The 17434-nt window shown below is 38.9% G+C and overlaps 1 protein-coding gene across 3 annotated transcripts in view; it reads right to left on the reverse strand.

Annotated features, from left to right (window-relative positions):
* Positions 1-1866: 1866 nt before the first annotated feature.
* Positions 1867-17434, reverse strand: part of GCC2 (GRIP and coiled-coil domain containing 2) — a 53967-nt gene continuing 38399 nt past the window's right edge. For all 3 annotated transcript variants that reach the window (XM_019810072.2, XM_011237410.3, XM_034658911.1), the window contains 5 exons: positions 15533-15750; positions 13739-13933; positions 12603-12742; positions 10648-10849; positions 1867-3558 (listed from right to left, as the gene is read on the reverse strand). In XM_019810072.2, coding sequence (XP_019665631.1) covers positions 3488-3558; positions 10648-10849; positions 12603-12742; positions 13739-13933; positions 15533-15750 — 826 coding nt within the window. In that variant the 3' untranslated portion in view covers positions 1867-3487. The remainder of the gene's footprint in view (positions 3559-10647; positions 10850-12602; positions 12743-13738; positions 13934-15532; positions 15751-17434) is intronic.

Here is a 17434-nt window from a genome sequence, read left to right on the forward strand (position 1 = left end):
AATTGTGTATTTTCATTAACCAGCTGATCATGTTCCATGAAATCTGGATTTAAGTCCTAGCTTGGGGCAGATTGTAAAGTTTTAAAAAATAAGAGGTGATTATTAGGGGCATGTGCAGGTAAATGTTACATTTACTTGCTGATTATTAAAATCACTTACTCATTAAACACATTTAGTTAGTGCTATGTGCTGTGCACTGAAGGACAAAAAGGGGACAAAAAGAAATGTGACCTGGTAAACCTTGTTGCAGGCTGCGGAAGTAGGAAGCTAACACTGAAAAGGGGGAATTATCATTCGAGTGCCCACTGTGCTGGGGTGATGGTGTCTACCTATTGGAGAACGAGATGGGAGCTCAAACAGTCAGGAGCACAGCCCAAGTCAGGCAGCGGTGAAGCAGACATTCTGTCTAGGCGTCAGTGTAGAGTTTCTTCTCTCACCACTGCACTATGTTCCAGACACCTGACAGTCACTCTCAAAGCACATGTGGAAGTTTACTGAGGATTCAGGGACATAGTCTGGAGCCCACTGTACCTGTCTCAGGTGTTAGAAGCAGAATTGAAGACCCCAGCATTCTCACCCTGTATGTGTTACCTCTGCATGACAGCTTAACCTACTTTGTGCTTTCTAGGTGGGGTTTCTCTGCTCCTCCCGGGCATTCCAGAGTTCCTGTCTTTTCATACCACAATTCCAGTTACACAGAGATGTGAACCTGCCTCTGTGGTCCCAAATCCACATTCTTGAATCTTATCTATTTGGCTTGGGTTAGGGCTCTGTGCCTGGTTCAGTTGATTCTGTCTGTCCCTGGGCATGGCAAAAGTTCCCAGGAAAAGTCAGGGGTGGAGAGGATTGTTGTCATTTTCAATTCTAGGCAGATATCTGGTGAGGTAGCCACTATGGGGGTTCTGAGCGAGCCCACCCTGAAGGGATGCTGGAGTTGTCACCTACATTATTGAAAGTGAAATATTTATTCACCATATTCAATGTTCTAGTCACATGCACCTATTTTTTTTTTTTGAAAGTAACAATTTGAAGGCTACAACTTGATTTTCCTCCCATGTAATCACATTTTGAATGCGGGGGGAAATATTTTTCTTCTGTATATAACTTATATGTAAATAACCATATGCTTTTTAACACTCATGGGTAAAAACGAGCTCAAAGTCACCTGCAAAATTGTATCTGGTTTTTTTAGTGTGCATTTATTTTGAAATAGCTGATTTTCAGATACCAAATCAAAATAGAACAGTCTTAGGCCAAGTTGTGACTACATTCCAACTTAATCATATGGTACGAATCCTTTTTTGGGTGTCACGCTATTCACATTCACCAAATTGTATCTTTATTGGAAATTGCACACTCCTCAATACTATTAATTTCCAGTGACATCACCAGCTACTGTGGGGTTTAAAAGAACAAAAAATACTGCTTGCCTTTAGCAAGGTTTGGCTTTGCTAGTAAGCTGCTCAGTTACACTTCTCCCAAAGTTTGTTTAAAGGAATGTAATTCTCAAAGTTTGTTTAAAGGAATATAATTCTTGATCATACACTGTTTGGAGCATAAGCAAAGCTCACCATATACCAGAGATGCTTTACATCACAGGTGAGGTGGAACTTGCGAGGTGCCCAAAGAAAGGCTAAGTGTGGCTCCCACTTCCAGCTGGAAGGTAGATGTCAGACACGAAAGTCACCATGATCTACACATCACATACCAAAAGGTCAATCTGTGTTCTCTCAAATACCTGATACTCTAGGTCCCAACTGACTAAAGACAGTAGTAAGCAGCATGTATAATGCCAATTCATAGACTAACTCAAAAACTCCAGAGAGACAGTGTGAACAGTAAAAGAGTAGGCATAAAAATATAATATGCAGTTAAACATATTTAATAGAAATATTAAAATATTCATTACATTTCTTCTTGCTGAAACCATGAAAGAATATCACTTTGTAATCAAAGTAATTTTTTAATCATGCAAAAGGTATTTTTGTTATTACATTTGTAAGTAGAGACTATATTTCAAAACAAGTTTATACAGGCTTCAAGAAGGCCTAGACTTACAGTGAAATTTATTTAAATACCATTACAGTTACATTGTATGCTGCTGGCATATGCATATTCACAGTTTATAAAGTAAAAAACCTAAACTTTTAAAGCTAGCTCTGAAATGGATGCATTTTCATTAATACATTCACTAGTTAGGTCTGTTCTTCTACAACAGAAGGAAAGACAGAGATATAGGAGATATTTTGTAAAGAGCAAACTCAACATGTCAGCAGCAAGTTTCAGTTAAATTAAACCAGAAACGAAACGAACGTTCTGAGTAACCAAAGTACAAAGTCAGTTCACCAGCTGAGAATGAAAATCAGAGTATAAATTGAAAGGCTTAAGGGAACCTTACATAGCATACTGTGTGGTGATTTTTTAGCAAATGAATATTAAAAATAGAATTCTCAAATTTACGATTTAAGAACACAATTTTGATCTTGTGAATAAAATATACTCAGAGGCATCAAAGGCAGGTAACACTACAAGACCTGTGAAAATGTGACACTGACTCTAAGGTGTCTTCCTGAAGTTCCTTGGGCTGGAGAGCATATGGAACGGCATGTCTGAACCATGGGAAGCACCACTCTCATATTAGATACAATGCTGAATGACACAGTCAATGTTCTAAGAAGTTTTTATTGGGGGAGATGAAAAGAATTCTCAAAACAGATTCATGGCTTGAAAGTAGATAAACTCTCTTAAGAGCCTGGAGAGACATCATGAAATCACTCCAAGGTAATGAGCTGGTCCCCTATGTTCATGTTCTGTGTCACACCAGCCAACTCTCGGGCTTCTGAAAACATAACGAGTTTTGAGATAATATATTTTAGAGAAAAAAAGAACAGTACATTTTAGTTACTAAATGTTAGTCTCAAAATTAACTGCACATATTCACCTTATAATCCCTTAACAAACACGTCGACTTTATGAATAAAGCATTTTCCTTCATATTCTAATTAAATTTTCTTTAACAATTTATAATAATAACCTTTCTGCAAGTTTGCTCTTGCAATAAATAGTCTTGTAACATTATTTTCAAAACCTAAATTCCAGTTGGTACTGTACCAAAATTTAACTTTGAAATTCACAGTACTGCCCAGAAACAGGCAGGCCCTGAGGTTCCACAGAAGGAGGGAGTGACTTCATTCTTGGTGTTTTCATCTGGCAGCATGCTTGGGAGGTCACAGAGTCAAAGGGCTGTGGACGCTATCAAACACTTCAGGCTGCTGTACTTTTACTTCATACTTTTACTTCAAGCGGAGACTTTTTAAATACATCTGACATATGTATGTACAAATATACGTAGATGTGAATATATATACACACACACTTTTGGATGAAAGAATGACAGCAATATACGTGAAACTTCTTCTTCTTCTTCTTTTTTTTTTTTTTGCCTAATGGATTCTATTTGGTTGATAAATAATGTTTTTCCATCAATCTATCGAAGTCCGGACCAACTATGCAGATAGGATGCCCATCCAGAGGAACGGGAAGCATTTTCTTCCTCACCTTTGGGGAGTTAAAAAAGAAAAAAAAATGCATTAATCTTCTCATAACATACTTTGATCTTACAAGTCTATTCTTGAACCTTCAGTATTTGTCTTTCTTCATCAGACAATGCCAAAATAAAGACCCTAGCACACCTAAGTATTATTGACAATAAGGGGAATCTGTACATTCTTTTAAAATAGAAGCCTTTACATAACTTGGAATCTAAAACCAATAGTTGTGTGGTAAACCTCAAAACTAAACCAAGACAAACAGAAAACAATTGTTTTTAATCATTTTGAAATCAGGTGTACTGAGGTATAACTTACAGTACAATTCATCCTCTTTACGTGTAGCACCACCACCCCCGCCTTTTTGCCTTTTCTAAAAAGTCATATAAATTGGATCACATCCTGTATCTTTTCAGTGTGGTTCCTTTTACTTAGCAGGACGCATCTGAGAATTGCTCATGTTCCTGTGGGTATCAGTAGTTCATTCCTTTTTACTGCTGGGTAGGATTCCACCGTGTGGCTGTACCAGTTTGTTTTATTCATTTACCAGTGAAAGATATCTGCACTGTTTCTAGTTTTTTCCAATTTAAAATAAAGCTGCTCTAAACACTTATGTATAGGTTTTTAATTTAAAAAAAATTTAAAAATTATTGAGAAATAATCTACATGAGATTCACCCTCATTCAGTGGTTAGGTTTGTGCAGTTTTTTTGTGTGAACATAGGCTTTCATTTCTCTTGGATAAACACCTCAGAGTGGGACTGCTGTTGTATAGTGAATATGTTTAACTTTATAAAAAATGCCAAACTTTTCTAAGGTGGTTGTACTATTTTGTATTGAGTGTTCCAGTTTCTCTTTTTATGATCAACACAAACAATCCTGTCTTAATATTCAGAAAAATTCCGGGCTTCCAAGAAAATTTCAGACAAGGCCTCCTTTACTCTTTTCTTCTTTGTATATTAATATATATGATTTGAAAGTTTTACAACCTTAAAAAAAGGTGAACACCTCTTCTCATTACATGTCCTTTCCCTCCTCCCCTCACCTCCCCAGATATGACCACTATTAAATTCAGTATGCTCCCTTCCAGATGCCCTTCTGTGTTGTCAAACATACGTATGTATCACAAATGATCTCATGTGGAGAAGCATTTCCAAAATTTTACATGGGACTTCCTGTAGTTTACAAGCCATTTCATTTCTTTTTCTATTCTTTGGCTTTATCCATGTATTAGTTATGAACTGCTGTGTAACAAACTACTGCCAACTTATTAGCTTCCACAGTACATATAATCTCACAAGGTTGCAATGGGTCTCAGGGATGGTCTCATCTGAAGGATTGACTGGAGAAGGATCTGCTTCCAAATGCATGTGTAAATGGCAGAATTCAGTGCCTCCAGGGCTGCTGTACCCACAGTATCACTTCCTTGCCACATGGTGTTTTTTTTTTTTTGAACATTTTTATTTATTTACTTGAGAAAGAGAGAGACCATACCAGTGAGCAGGAGGGGTATTAGGAGAGGGAGAAGCAGACTCCCTGCTGAGCAGGAAACCTGATACCAGACTTGAACCCAGGACCCCAAGATCATGACCTAAGCCGAAGGCAGATGTTTAACTGACTGAGGCACCCAGGCATCCCCACATGGCCTCTTTAATAACATCAGCTTGCAAGTGGAGAAGGCAGAAAGTCTGCTAATGAGACAGAAGTCACAATCTAACCTCATCGTGGAAGTGACACCCTGTCACTTTTGCTGTATTCTACTGGTTAGAAACAAGTCACTAGGCCAGTCTAATGGCCATTCAAGGGGAGAGGGTTATATAAAGGCAAGAATGCCTAAAGGGCATCGTGGTGGCAGAACATGTTTTAGAAGTCAGTCTTCCCACAGTCTGTATGGAGAGCTTCCAGAAAGCTGGAGGAAGTAATATTGTTAAGGGATGGAAAACTGGGCACTGACTCTGCTTTCTCCCATCAGAGGAGGCATTGGCCTTGCTCCCAAGAATGATGACAGCCAGGGGCTTGCATTTCCTAAATGAAATGCAGAGACCGCTGTATGTTCATCTGGTATGAATGATGCACTCTGAGTATGTCTTGTGACACAACAAAAATTCAGCCATGCCTTCAGATCTGTGCAGACAATGTTCCTGGCAGCTGTTCGTGTCCTTAGGTAAATAAGGACCACAGAAAGGCTGAAAGGTAACTGTTCTTGTTTGATAAGGTTCTACATCCTCTGCAAACCAAATCAGACACTACAGTGAGCATGAGTCTGTTCTCTTCCTGTCAGTCTGGAGATGACCAAAAAAGCTTGACAGTCTTTGCCTTTTTTCTTTTTCTTTTTTTTTTTTTTTTGAGGTAAAACTGGCATATAACCTTATATTAGCTTCAGGTCTTTTTCTTCTTTGTTTACTTCTAGAGTATTAGACTGTGGTAATGTTGTATGGTAAGTAAGAATACACAGCTCTGTAAATTATAACCTATTTGAGTAGCAAAGTTGAGATTCCAGTCTTGAAAAGAGAAGCACTATATGCCTGACTTACTTAGGGAGTGAACCCTGCCTTCCTCAAGTTGTGCCTCAAGAAGAAAAGAAAAATGTAACCTGTGAACAGTGGTGAAATTTAACATGCAGGAAGCAGGGTGAGTTAACATGTGCACTGCACCCAAAGCAGCAATCTACACTTGTCAGCAGTGTCTTCTTCACATTATTTGTTTCGAGGCTAATGCAACACTTTGCATTTTTTTGCCTTATGTAGAGATGCCACAGGCAGCTTTGAGCAGCTCAGGACACTTGCCTGGGGTGCAAGCTGGGTCCTTAAAGAGTGTTTGTTACAGGGAGTTCGACACCACTTGCCAGAGTTAGATAACCTACTTTATCCCCTAAGCTAATGTTTCTCAAATATTTGTGACCCAGACCCACAGAAAAACATTTTATATCAGGAGCTGATACAGACAGATACCAACATCCACCCATATACCCAGATAATTTCAGGAAACAATTCTTATCCTTATAAGATTCAATGTATTCTGATGTTTGTTTCATTCTCTCAATTAAAAAAAATATCCTGGATGTGATTCACCACATTAATTTTAGCATCCATTAGTGATTAACAACCCAAATGAAAAATACTGGTATAAACTCTATACAAAATCAGAGTCTGTAAACACTGCTTCAAAGGAGATGAAGGAGCCAAGAGGTACTTATGTTTTTTGCTCTTATGGTCCCATTCCTTTCAGTGCCAGGAAGAGCAGCCCTCAGACCCTCTCTTCTGGCACCTCAGACATGTATAACATGGTCTGTTGTCCTTAAGGCCTTGGTAAAGAAATGTCCGTGGTTTGGCTGGGGAGGCTCAGGACCATCTGCAGCACGGTGACAAGTTTCCTGTGCATGACATTCCTTCTTGCATCTCGGACCCTTCACTTAGCTTTTACTTATACATAAAGTACATTGCCTGGCATCTCCAATGGAGGCAAAATTCTTAAAGTTTCTATCAGAAAAGATCTTGAAAAATATTTCTTCAAGGTTGACAGTTATTTCTTATAGCATGCTAAAGACAGTACTTCACCAAGGCTGCTGAGAAGTCCACTGTGAGCCTATCACTCCTTTAAAGGTAATGAGGCAATGGGTTTTCTTTTGAGACTTTTCTCTGTCCTTTTTGGGGGGCAGTTTCATTTTTATGTGAAGAAGTAGACATCCTTTTATTTATTCTACTTGAAATTGTATTGAGATTTTTCAAATGTGTAGATGGATGTCCTTCAGCAGCTCGGAAAATTTTCATTCTCTTCAAATACTGTCTCTACCTCATTCTTTCCTCTCCTCTCCTTCTAGAACTTCAATTATTAAATATGTTAGTTGTCTCCATTCTATCCTCTATGTCTATTACCCACTCTTTCGTTTTCTTCTTCCATTGTTTTGTTTCTCTCTGAATTCTAAATAATTCCTTCTGACCTACCTTTCAGTTCAGTAATTCTTGCTTAAGCCATATCTCTATCTGCTGCCAGACCATAACCATTTTTAATTCAATTTTTGTAAGTTTTCTTTTGTTGGTTCACATAAAAAGGAGATAAGAAGTGAATAACCTTTCGAAGGTACACTAGTTTAATAATGGGGGGGTGTCTTCCTATATGTTTATAGGACTTAGGAAAAAACCTGTCTTAGAGTTCTGGGTTTCTAATGAAATTCTTATATGTCCCCTATGGGATGATTAATAACATCTGTGTTACTAGAACACTTAGGTTAGGTTATTAGGTTAGTCTGTTTGAGATTTGGCTTTTTTAATTTATTTTTATTTTTATTATTTTTTTAAAAGATTTTATTTATTTATTTGACAGAGATAGAGACAGCCAGCGAGAGAGGGAACACAAGCAGGGAGTGGGAGAGGAAGAAGCAGGCTCCCAGAGGAAGAGCCTGATGTGGGGCTCGATCCCATAACGCCGGGATCATGCCCTGAGCCGAAGGCAGATGCTTAACCACTGTGCCACCCAGGCACCCCTGTTTTTTTTTTTTTTTTAAAGATTTTATTTATTTATTTGACAGAGACAGCGAGAGAGAGAACACAAGCAGTGGGAATGGGAGAGGGAGAAGCAGGCTTCCTGCTGAGCAGGGAGCCTGATGTGGGGCTCAATCCCAGGACCCTGGTATCATGACCTGAGCCGAAGGCAGACACTTAATGACTGAGCCACCCAGGTGCCCGTTTGAGATCTTTTAATCAACGTATCCTCAACTTACAGGAGCCACCTGAGTGTTAGTAACATCTACATTACATTAAACATGCTGGGCTTTTAGAAGGAATATTAAATATGCTTAATATTTTGAGATCATATCATTGAAGTATATTTTAATTTAAAAATACACATATCCTTCCTAAAGTCCTGGTTAATTTTACAATGAAAAAAATAGTTTTAGCTTCAGTAGAACAAACAAAAAGTAATACAAAAAGCAAATTTGTGATCAGGATAACTACATTACCAAAAAATGCACATGATGTATTCTTATTCTGGATCTTGTGACAAATACACTACTTGTGGCTAAGGTAATGTACCCTACAATTAGCAGACCTGAGATCACTATCAGTATTGAGAACCTTCCTTCCTCATTATTACAAAGATGTATTGTAAGAAAACAATTTCAAAGAAACAATTAGCACTACATATAAAGTATTTCTGAAAAACCAAACCAAACCAAACCAAAACCAAAACAAAAAACCACCACCAAATCATCAGTCCTCTAGATAAGGGGTTCTTGAGGAATGGTCAACAGACCAAGTCCCCAGAGCACCAGTATCACCTGGGAACTTGTTAAAAGTGCAAACTCTTGGGTCCCACCCTAAATTTACTGAATCAAAAACTTGGGAGGGGGTGGCAATCTGAGTTTTATCCTCTCACCAGATGATTTTGACACCTGCTCCATTCTGAGGACCACTCTCCAGTGTTACTAGTTTAGTCAGGATTTTAGGATGTTAAAGAGCACCAACATGGGGTGCCTGGGTGGCTCAGCTGGTTAAGCGTCTGACTTCGGTTAGGTCATGATCTCAGGGCCCTGGGAATGACTTCCACTTGTCCCTTTCCCTCTGCCCCTCCCTGTGCTCCTGTGCGTGCATTCTTCCTCTCTCTCCCAAATAAATAAAATCTTAAAAAAAAAAATGCCAACATGATGAAATAAACCAGTCAAAAGTGGACAACAAGACCCTTTGGGCCTACTGATGTGATGTCTCAGAAAGTACACAACACCACCTATGAGGGATTTTTATCTCCCACCCTGTCCAATTATACCTGGATCTAATCAGAGAGCTTACTTCCTATTTATAGGCAACAATGGAACAACTTAAATGCTATCTCGAAGTACCAAATCTAGAACTGAGCTTCTGTAGGACAAATGACCAGTTTCTTCAACTAATAATTGACATATTACAAAAAGGAACATGGAAATGCTACAGATCACAAAAACAAAACAGAGCTTAAGGGTCATCAACCAAATGCAATGTGTGAGCCCTATTAGGATGCTGTACAAAGACATCTGCAATAATGGGAACACTGGGCATGAAGTGGGTGTAGATGGCAGAGGAATCGGATACACAGTGAAGCGTTTGCTGGGGAAATCATATGATGTGTGGGATCTGCTTTAAAATCTCTAGCCCTGGGGTGCCTGAGTGGCCCAGTCGGTGTCAGTTAAGTGTCTGCCTTAGGCTCAGGTCATGATCCCAGGGTCCTGGGATCGAGCTCCACCTCAGGCTCCCTGCTCAGTGGGGACTCTGCTTCTCCCTCTACTCGGCCTGCCGCTCCCCCTGCTTGTGCTTTCTCTCCGACAAATAAATAAATAAAATCTTTAAAGAAAAAAATCTCTAGCTCTGCTCTTCCCCTGTCAAAAGAAGTCTGACCATGAAAATTGTTAAAGATGAGTGAGAGCTACAAGGGACATGGCAGCATTCTGCCTGTATGCTTGAAAAGGTCACTAATAAAAACATTTTAAACTAGCAAAAATGAAACCATGATCCTTAAGATGCAGTCTGAAATCAGGTAACTACAGCAGTTGTATGCAAATCATTTTAAAGGACTTTAAGAAATCACAGTGTTAATCTATTTGCCACAAAAATCTAAGCTCCAAATACAGGACAGCTTTAAAATTGCATCTGCCTTGAGAAATGGGACTGTCGGGTATGATATGGACCAACTGTTGTGCCATATGACTCTGCTGCCTCTAGACTATTTGGCGGGGGGGGAAGGGGTGAGGGTGGTGGGGGGAGTAGGAAAGAATAAGCTAATAACATGTTAAATAATTATGATATAAAATAAACTACATTTTTTGATAGAATTCAATGCTAGAACTACATGTCTAATTTCCAAAGATCTAACTAAAGATTGTATTGTATTTTGCTGCATCTTAAAATTATATTATGTATGAAAATTGCCCTAAAGTATTAAAATGTTAGCTTTTCAAATCTAGTCAAAGGTTATACATATCATAAAACTCACCCAAATGAACAAAATTTAAATGTTTTAAGTCACAGTGTCACGATAAAGACTGCAAGCACACACACAAAGTCTCAACCACAAGGCCAACATTTAGTGTAAGTTATGCAACAGGAGTTTTAATACTTTCCTTCACCTACCTTGAGCAATTGAAGCCAGTTTTCCCTTTTCTTCAGGGCTGAGCTGCAACATTGTATCTATAACAGGAAGGAGTCTCTCTTTCTCACTACCTGGTTTCAGGAAAATGAACTGTAGCAAGACATTCTTCAAGTATTCCAGGTTAGCTACAGACTTTTCTCGCTCCTGATTTCTTTCCAATCTTCTTATTTCACTTTTGAGGAGCTGATGTTGGAGAAATTAGTTATTTAAAAATGAGTTTTAGGAGCTTCAGGTTAAACATGGCAGACTGAACACAGGCACTCTTCTTCTCTCCCCCCCGAAATGCCCCCCAAAATGACTATAAAGGAGAGATTAGGAGAGAAGAAAAAAAATAGATGAGAAATATTAAAAATTCCTACAAGATGGGAAGCAGATACAGTGGAAGAGGCTCAGCCCAGTGGCTCACCAAGTACTACTGACAAGACGACAGAACGGATCCCGCAGAAACACCAAGGAGCTCCTGCCTCCATGTACAGAGGAGCCCGGGGAACTGGGGGTCGAAACTGAGGAAAGATGTCAAGTCTACATAGGTTGGTACCATGATGCTCCCTTCACCTCCTATTCTCTGCAGAAAGTAAACCAGTGGGCTCAGGGCCATGGAATAAGACACACTGCAGAGGGCAAGCTGAGCTTGAAACCAGGGCCTAAAGCAAACATCTACATTTACCACTAAGCCCTTCCCTGCTCTGCTCACAGATTGCGGGTAGTTACAGCGTCCACTGGAAAGTTATATTTACATGACGAACCATGGCTGTTTTGTTCACCAAAACAAAAGCCAAGTCTACGATAGAGTGAAAATTCAGGAATGTGAGACAATCTAAAATACTACCAGAAAAATGGGGCAACAGATGATATGCAAAAGAGGGTAGAATGCTAAAGTCTTTGAGGAAGATTTCTGGGTTGAAACAAACAAAATTAGTTACATTTCATCATTTTAGGTTAGTTCAGAAAAGTTAGCCAACTCTGTCCTAAAACCTACAGTCATTTTAAAAAGTGACAACAAGGTCTAAGAAATCATTCAAGAATGTAAATTTGTGGAAATATAACATGTGAATAGTCACTCAGTTCATTGGGCTACTTAGCAATTTGTTAGATGTGATATGTAGGAAAATGTTATTTTAGAGATGCATACTAAAATATTTAAAGCTGGAAAGTCATAATATATACAGTTTACTATGAATAACTGAGTAATTCAGAATTGAAAAATTAATTTACCAAAGATTGCTGGGCCCCTGCACAGAGGGAAGACAGTCTATCTGGAGAAGCACATAGAGGGCAGAAGCATGTGCTTTCCAGACAGACATGAGCTAGAATGTTGCTCCACAGTTATCAGCTTCATTCATTCTCTCCTCAGTGATTACGAGGATTAAATATAATGATACATGTGAAGCCCAGGGCCTGGCTCACAAGAACTGCTTGATAAGTAGTAGGACCATATATGGAGAAGTGACTTAAGCCGTGAGCCAGGGTGGGTTGTGTAACCCTCAACTGCTCCACAGTCTACCTGCTGCCACACGTTTCTAGTGTCACCTTTAAATAGGAAAGTTTCCTATGCTACTTTACTATCCCCATCCACAATCTGTGATAAGAAGCTTAGTCATAAACATCAGCTGAATGATCTGAATGAAAAGTGTCCACGGTTTATCTTTAGAACATAGGGGCCCATACCCATTAAGAGTTTTCCATAAGTATATATAGAACAATGACTTATGAATCTACTCTAATCCACTTCTAAACTTATCATAGTTTCTTAGAAAAAACAGGAATTTAGTTAGTCTTTATATATGTCAAAGCAATTACTATTTCTCAGTTTCAGGAATGTAATATCATAAAAAATCAAGATGTGATGGATGTGTCTCATCTGGAGAGTGGGGAGAGGTCAAGAAAACTGACCTGTTGCAGAGAGAATTTTCTGGGTGGCAGTATTTGACCTTACCTTAATTTGTTCCATAAGGATGGCATTGGTTGCTTCTGTTTCCCGAAGCAGGCCGTTTAAGTGATCGGCACTTTTTGTGGTGGAACTGAGCTTCTGAACCAATTCTTCTTTGGTAAATTCAGCGTGCCACAGAGGAGGCTCTGCAAGATGTTGTTCAGCAATTAATTTTCAAAATCAGAGATTACAGATGAAGATTCTAAGTAAGATATATCTAAGCACAGATATTTTACTCTGCAATATTACTCAGGCCCACTTTCTCTGTCATTCTTCTGTTCAACACATCTCAGTTGAAAGGTTACATGTCGAACGTTAACACAAGTACGGCAGAATCTCTTGTTGTAAAGCATATAATCTAACTGAATTCAAGCTCTACGAGCCCCAATTCTACAATTTGTTCTGTGTTTCTAGACTATTCTATCAGTTTTCCCACTCACATTCCTTTATGTTGTTTTACTTGTAAATGAGGGGAGTAATAACATTTACCAATCATTTATACCATGGATGCTCGTAAGAATATTACATGAGGTGGGTAGGTATCATTATTAAAATTTTGTAGATGAGGGAAAGGTTCAGAGTTGACAAGTAAGTATGGCAAAAACCACAAAGCCAGATGTAATTCTGGAGTCTGCGGCCACTCTCTCATGATCCCTCCATGTCATCATTACTAACCCTGCCTGGCAGGATTGCAGTTTCCATCCACACCACGATTAGTGACACCAGACACAAACAGTCCTTACTCTAGATCCTGAAACTTCAGGAAGAGAACAGAGTCCCCCTGAATCATGAACATTCATAACAGGTAAGACTAACATATACCGAAGCTTTACTATATTTAATAAATTCAGCAGTACTAATTCACTCAGTGGAAAGCTGTCAACTTTTAGAAGGGTGAGAGAATAGTTCATCCTACTTTCTGATACCACTATAGGACTTCCAACCACCTATTTCTGGCTCAAGCGTGGGGCAGAACTAGCATTTTATTTTAAAAAACTCAACTGTTTCATTCTGCAGGAGAGTTTTCCATTTGGAGTGGAACACTGAAAGAAATTTTCTTAGAGTAGCTCAAAAAAGCATGTATAACTTAAAGAGTTAGGATTCAGTAGACAAGACAGTAGAGCTAAATAGGAAAAACACACCGAGTTTAGTTTCAGGAGAATTAAGCAGCTGCTCTAAAGACTGTGTGTGAGTGCCAGAGGAAGATACAGACTCCGTGTCGGTTGTCTCCATTCCTTCTCCCTCCTCCCGGGTAATGGGATACATGTCCAGAAGGGGGAGATCTGTGCTTCTTCTTTCTCGAAGGTTCTTCAAAGGCTGGTGAGAAGAAGCTGGGCCTATTAAATTTTTTTTAAAAAAAGAAGTGTGAGATTGTTCAAAATCATGGATTCTGCACTCACAGAGATACATAATAACTTAAAATGATCAGAGAATGTCAAATGGTATGACAGGGAATTTCAGTAACTAGAAGACAAATAAATGGTGCATAAAGAATTTCTAAGACTGTCCTAAAAATTTAGTTATTAACTTTTAACCATTTAAGTAATTTCAACAGAAACTATAAATTATTTGCTACCACCTGGATAAGATTTACTATTAGACGCCACAATAGAGGGCTATACTGTTTCAAAATACCGGCAGAAATTCTAAAATTAGACTCTGTTTTTGAGGATTAGGTATTTTGAGGATAGGTGTGTACTTTCTGACGCAATACGCCTGCTGAACTCTGCTGAGCAGATGTACCTGTTCACCACTACCTTACACCTTCACCTCTGCCGGTTCCATCGCCCCCTCACATACATCTTCAGTGTTCAGCCAAGAAAAAGCCTAGGACCCAGGGCAGGGAACTAATATATTATGCTCCCCCAGCCAGGCTTTCCTTCTTGCTGATAGACAACACCTGCATAGAACTTTAAGAATTATAAGGCACTTTCAAACACATTACTTTATTAATCCCGAGGAACCCGAAGGCCAGAGAAATTAAATGACTTTGCCCAAGGCATCAGAGCAAGGTTAGGGACCAGAATTCTAACCCATATCTCTTAATTTCCAATTTCATTTATTTTCCATTCCATGAAGTTGCCTCCTCATTTCTCAAACATTAGCCTCCAGCTGCCCTTATTGAAGCACTTGCCAGGATTTCTGATATTGTGTCTATTGCTTATTCCACTGCTGATTCCTAGATCACAATCTCTCGTGTGTTTCCCTGACTGATTACTTCCTTTGATGACTCTTGGCATAGGCTGAACTTCTTGAAGCTGGCTTCGGACCCTGATGAGTGACCCATTGCTGCCAACGTCCTGGTGACATTTTCCAAGGTAAATGGTATTTAGTATAAAGTTGATACTTAATGCTAAAATCTAGCCTCATGTCGGCCGGCATATTCCCATCTCTTCCAGGGAGCAGAATGGAAGATACCAGGTGCAGATGAACTAAATCTCCAACTAAGTAGAAATTTTAAAGGGAAGAAGCTATGTAGACCAATCAATCCTATAAGTTCAGTGGGGCTTGGGTGTTTCTAAGCCTCTCACTCTAATTATCTCTAATTACAAAACAGATATATCTGATGACTAACAATGGAGAACACCAAACAGATTCAGTGAATACTGGAATTTGGACACGTGTCATGAGACTGCAGAGTACGTCTGTGTCAGAGAACAGGAAATAGTGTTACATGGAGGGTAACAGATACATGAAAATCTGTATTGTAAGAGGTGATGTAGGCTGCTGTAAGTATAATCAAGAAGAGTTCAAATGGTTCAAATAGTAAGCAAATCCAAAATTCATTAATCACAGAATTGGCACTGGTTGTCACCTAGTAAATTTTCTTTTTTCTTACGAATTTGTGAAGAATGTATTTAAGTGACATAACTATGTGAGAACGTGAACAACTGATGTTCTCACGCACACACACACACATACACACACACACATACTTCTTGCGGTTGGTTCACTCTTAAGCTGGAAAAGCTGAACTTCCACCTTGGAGAGCTGCTGCTGTAAAGTTTCCATTGTCTTTCTATGCTCTTCCTGCAAATGGCGCACTTGATCGCGGAAGCTGCTGCGAAGGACTTCGTTTTGGGATGTCAGTTGACTCACAGTCTGTGCATGTTCAGACTTCAGCATTATGTTCTCTGATTGTATTGAACACAACCTGAATGGTGAGAGGAACTTACTTCATAGCAGATCTTTCAACTTGACATGCTGACTCAGCTTTTCTCAACTAGGTTCTACTTGGTAATTAGCCCTTAGATAACTACTAAATGTATGAATTAACTGCTAAGCATCTCTAATGGATAGCTGCGTTAATCATCTGGGGACCGGCTGTCATCTAGTTCACATCATCTCTGTGTCCTATAATTTAGATGAGGAACCTTGTCTGAGCAACTATGTTACAACGGCTCTGATGCGGAACTTCCTTCATCATTCATCAGAAAATAGGGCTGAATTTAGAGCATAATACTTTCAATCAGTCCCCCTTTCAGGTTCTCTTATGTGGGAGCTCGTATAAGCAGATGGTATCTTTTTATTGCCTTGAAAACAAGAAAAAGAATATGCTCTTTTGATTTATAAGCCTTAAAGGAAGTTTTCTGAATCATTTTTGAGCCAATTAACATAATACTCTGAAACACAAAGGCTTGGTTTACTATAGCTATTTTCTTAAATTTTATTTTATTTTTTATTATGTTATGTTAGTCACCATACACTAGCTGTTTTTGAATCTTGCTGCGCATTAGAATCAGTGGGTCTTGTTAAAAATACAGACTTCTAGTTCTTACCCTAGAGCCACTGAATCAGAATTTCCAAAGGTGGTCCTAGAAATTGCCTACTTTTAGCAGTTTTCCATGAGATTTTTATGTAGTCATCTTGGTACTAGCCAGTGCAACTATAATTTGGGAACCACTATTTTTAATGGTTCACTTGTAGTCTTGATGTTTTATGTTTGGCTTTGGTTAAAAAAAAAAAAAAAGTTTTCTTTTTCTGCCACAGAGCCACAAGTACCACAAGTACTCACATAAGAATTCGAACAATATGGAACCAATTACAGAAAAAAGTGAGAGTCCTCTCTTACTCACTCCCACCCCTTGCAGTGTAAAATCCCAGCTCCAGGGGTAGACATTGTTAATGGTTTAGCATGTAGCATTCCAAGATCTTTTTTCTATGTGCTACATATATGCACGCCATATAAGGTTTTAAAACAAGATTTAGTGGCTAAAGGGTGACATACAATAAAATTACTGTATGTTTCAGAAAAGGTTTCTTAAGTGCCAAGTTCACATTGATCAGTGAGTTCAGAAAATGCTAGTGTATATGTTACTCCTCAAATCTGCATTTTTCTGTGAGCATTATGTTCAAACACTACTATGAAAGTACAGGAAGAACCATCAGCAGTCTCAACAACAATTTTCTAAGGAAGCTAATAGTTACATTTTAGAGCTAGGGTAAGGTTGGTAGTAAGGTGGTCCCAATGACACATCTGACTTTACCTATTTAAGAGCTAGGATCTTGAATCCCAACCTGGACCCAGAATGACTATGCTGTTGGAAACGCACTGTCTCGGCTGTTACTGGGCTGTTTACATAGCTGGATCCTCTGGGCAATGTAGCTATTAGTTAGTCAGCCTAGTTATTCCTCTTGAGCCATTTTTACAACCTCGTACAGGGAGTATGACTATGAAGATGTTTAAAAAGAAGAGAATTTATAAAGAAAAGGCTATTTCTTCATACTGGGGCATAGACAGTAACAATATTATTCTTAATATTTCTGAAGAAAGGGGATAAGACCTCTAAAGATATCTCAAAATGCTGTGAAGTTTCTAGCACTTAGAAGAGTGACAG

The sequence above is a fragment of the Ailuropoda melanoleuca genome, chromosome 4, assembly GCF_002007445.2.
Source record: "Ailuropoda melanoleuca isolate Jingjing chromosome 4, ASM200744v2, whole genome shotgun sequence".
Lineage (NCBI taxonomy): Eukaryota > Metazoa > Chordata > Mammalia > Carnivora > Ursidae > Ailuropoda > Ailuropoda melanoleuca.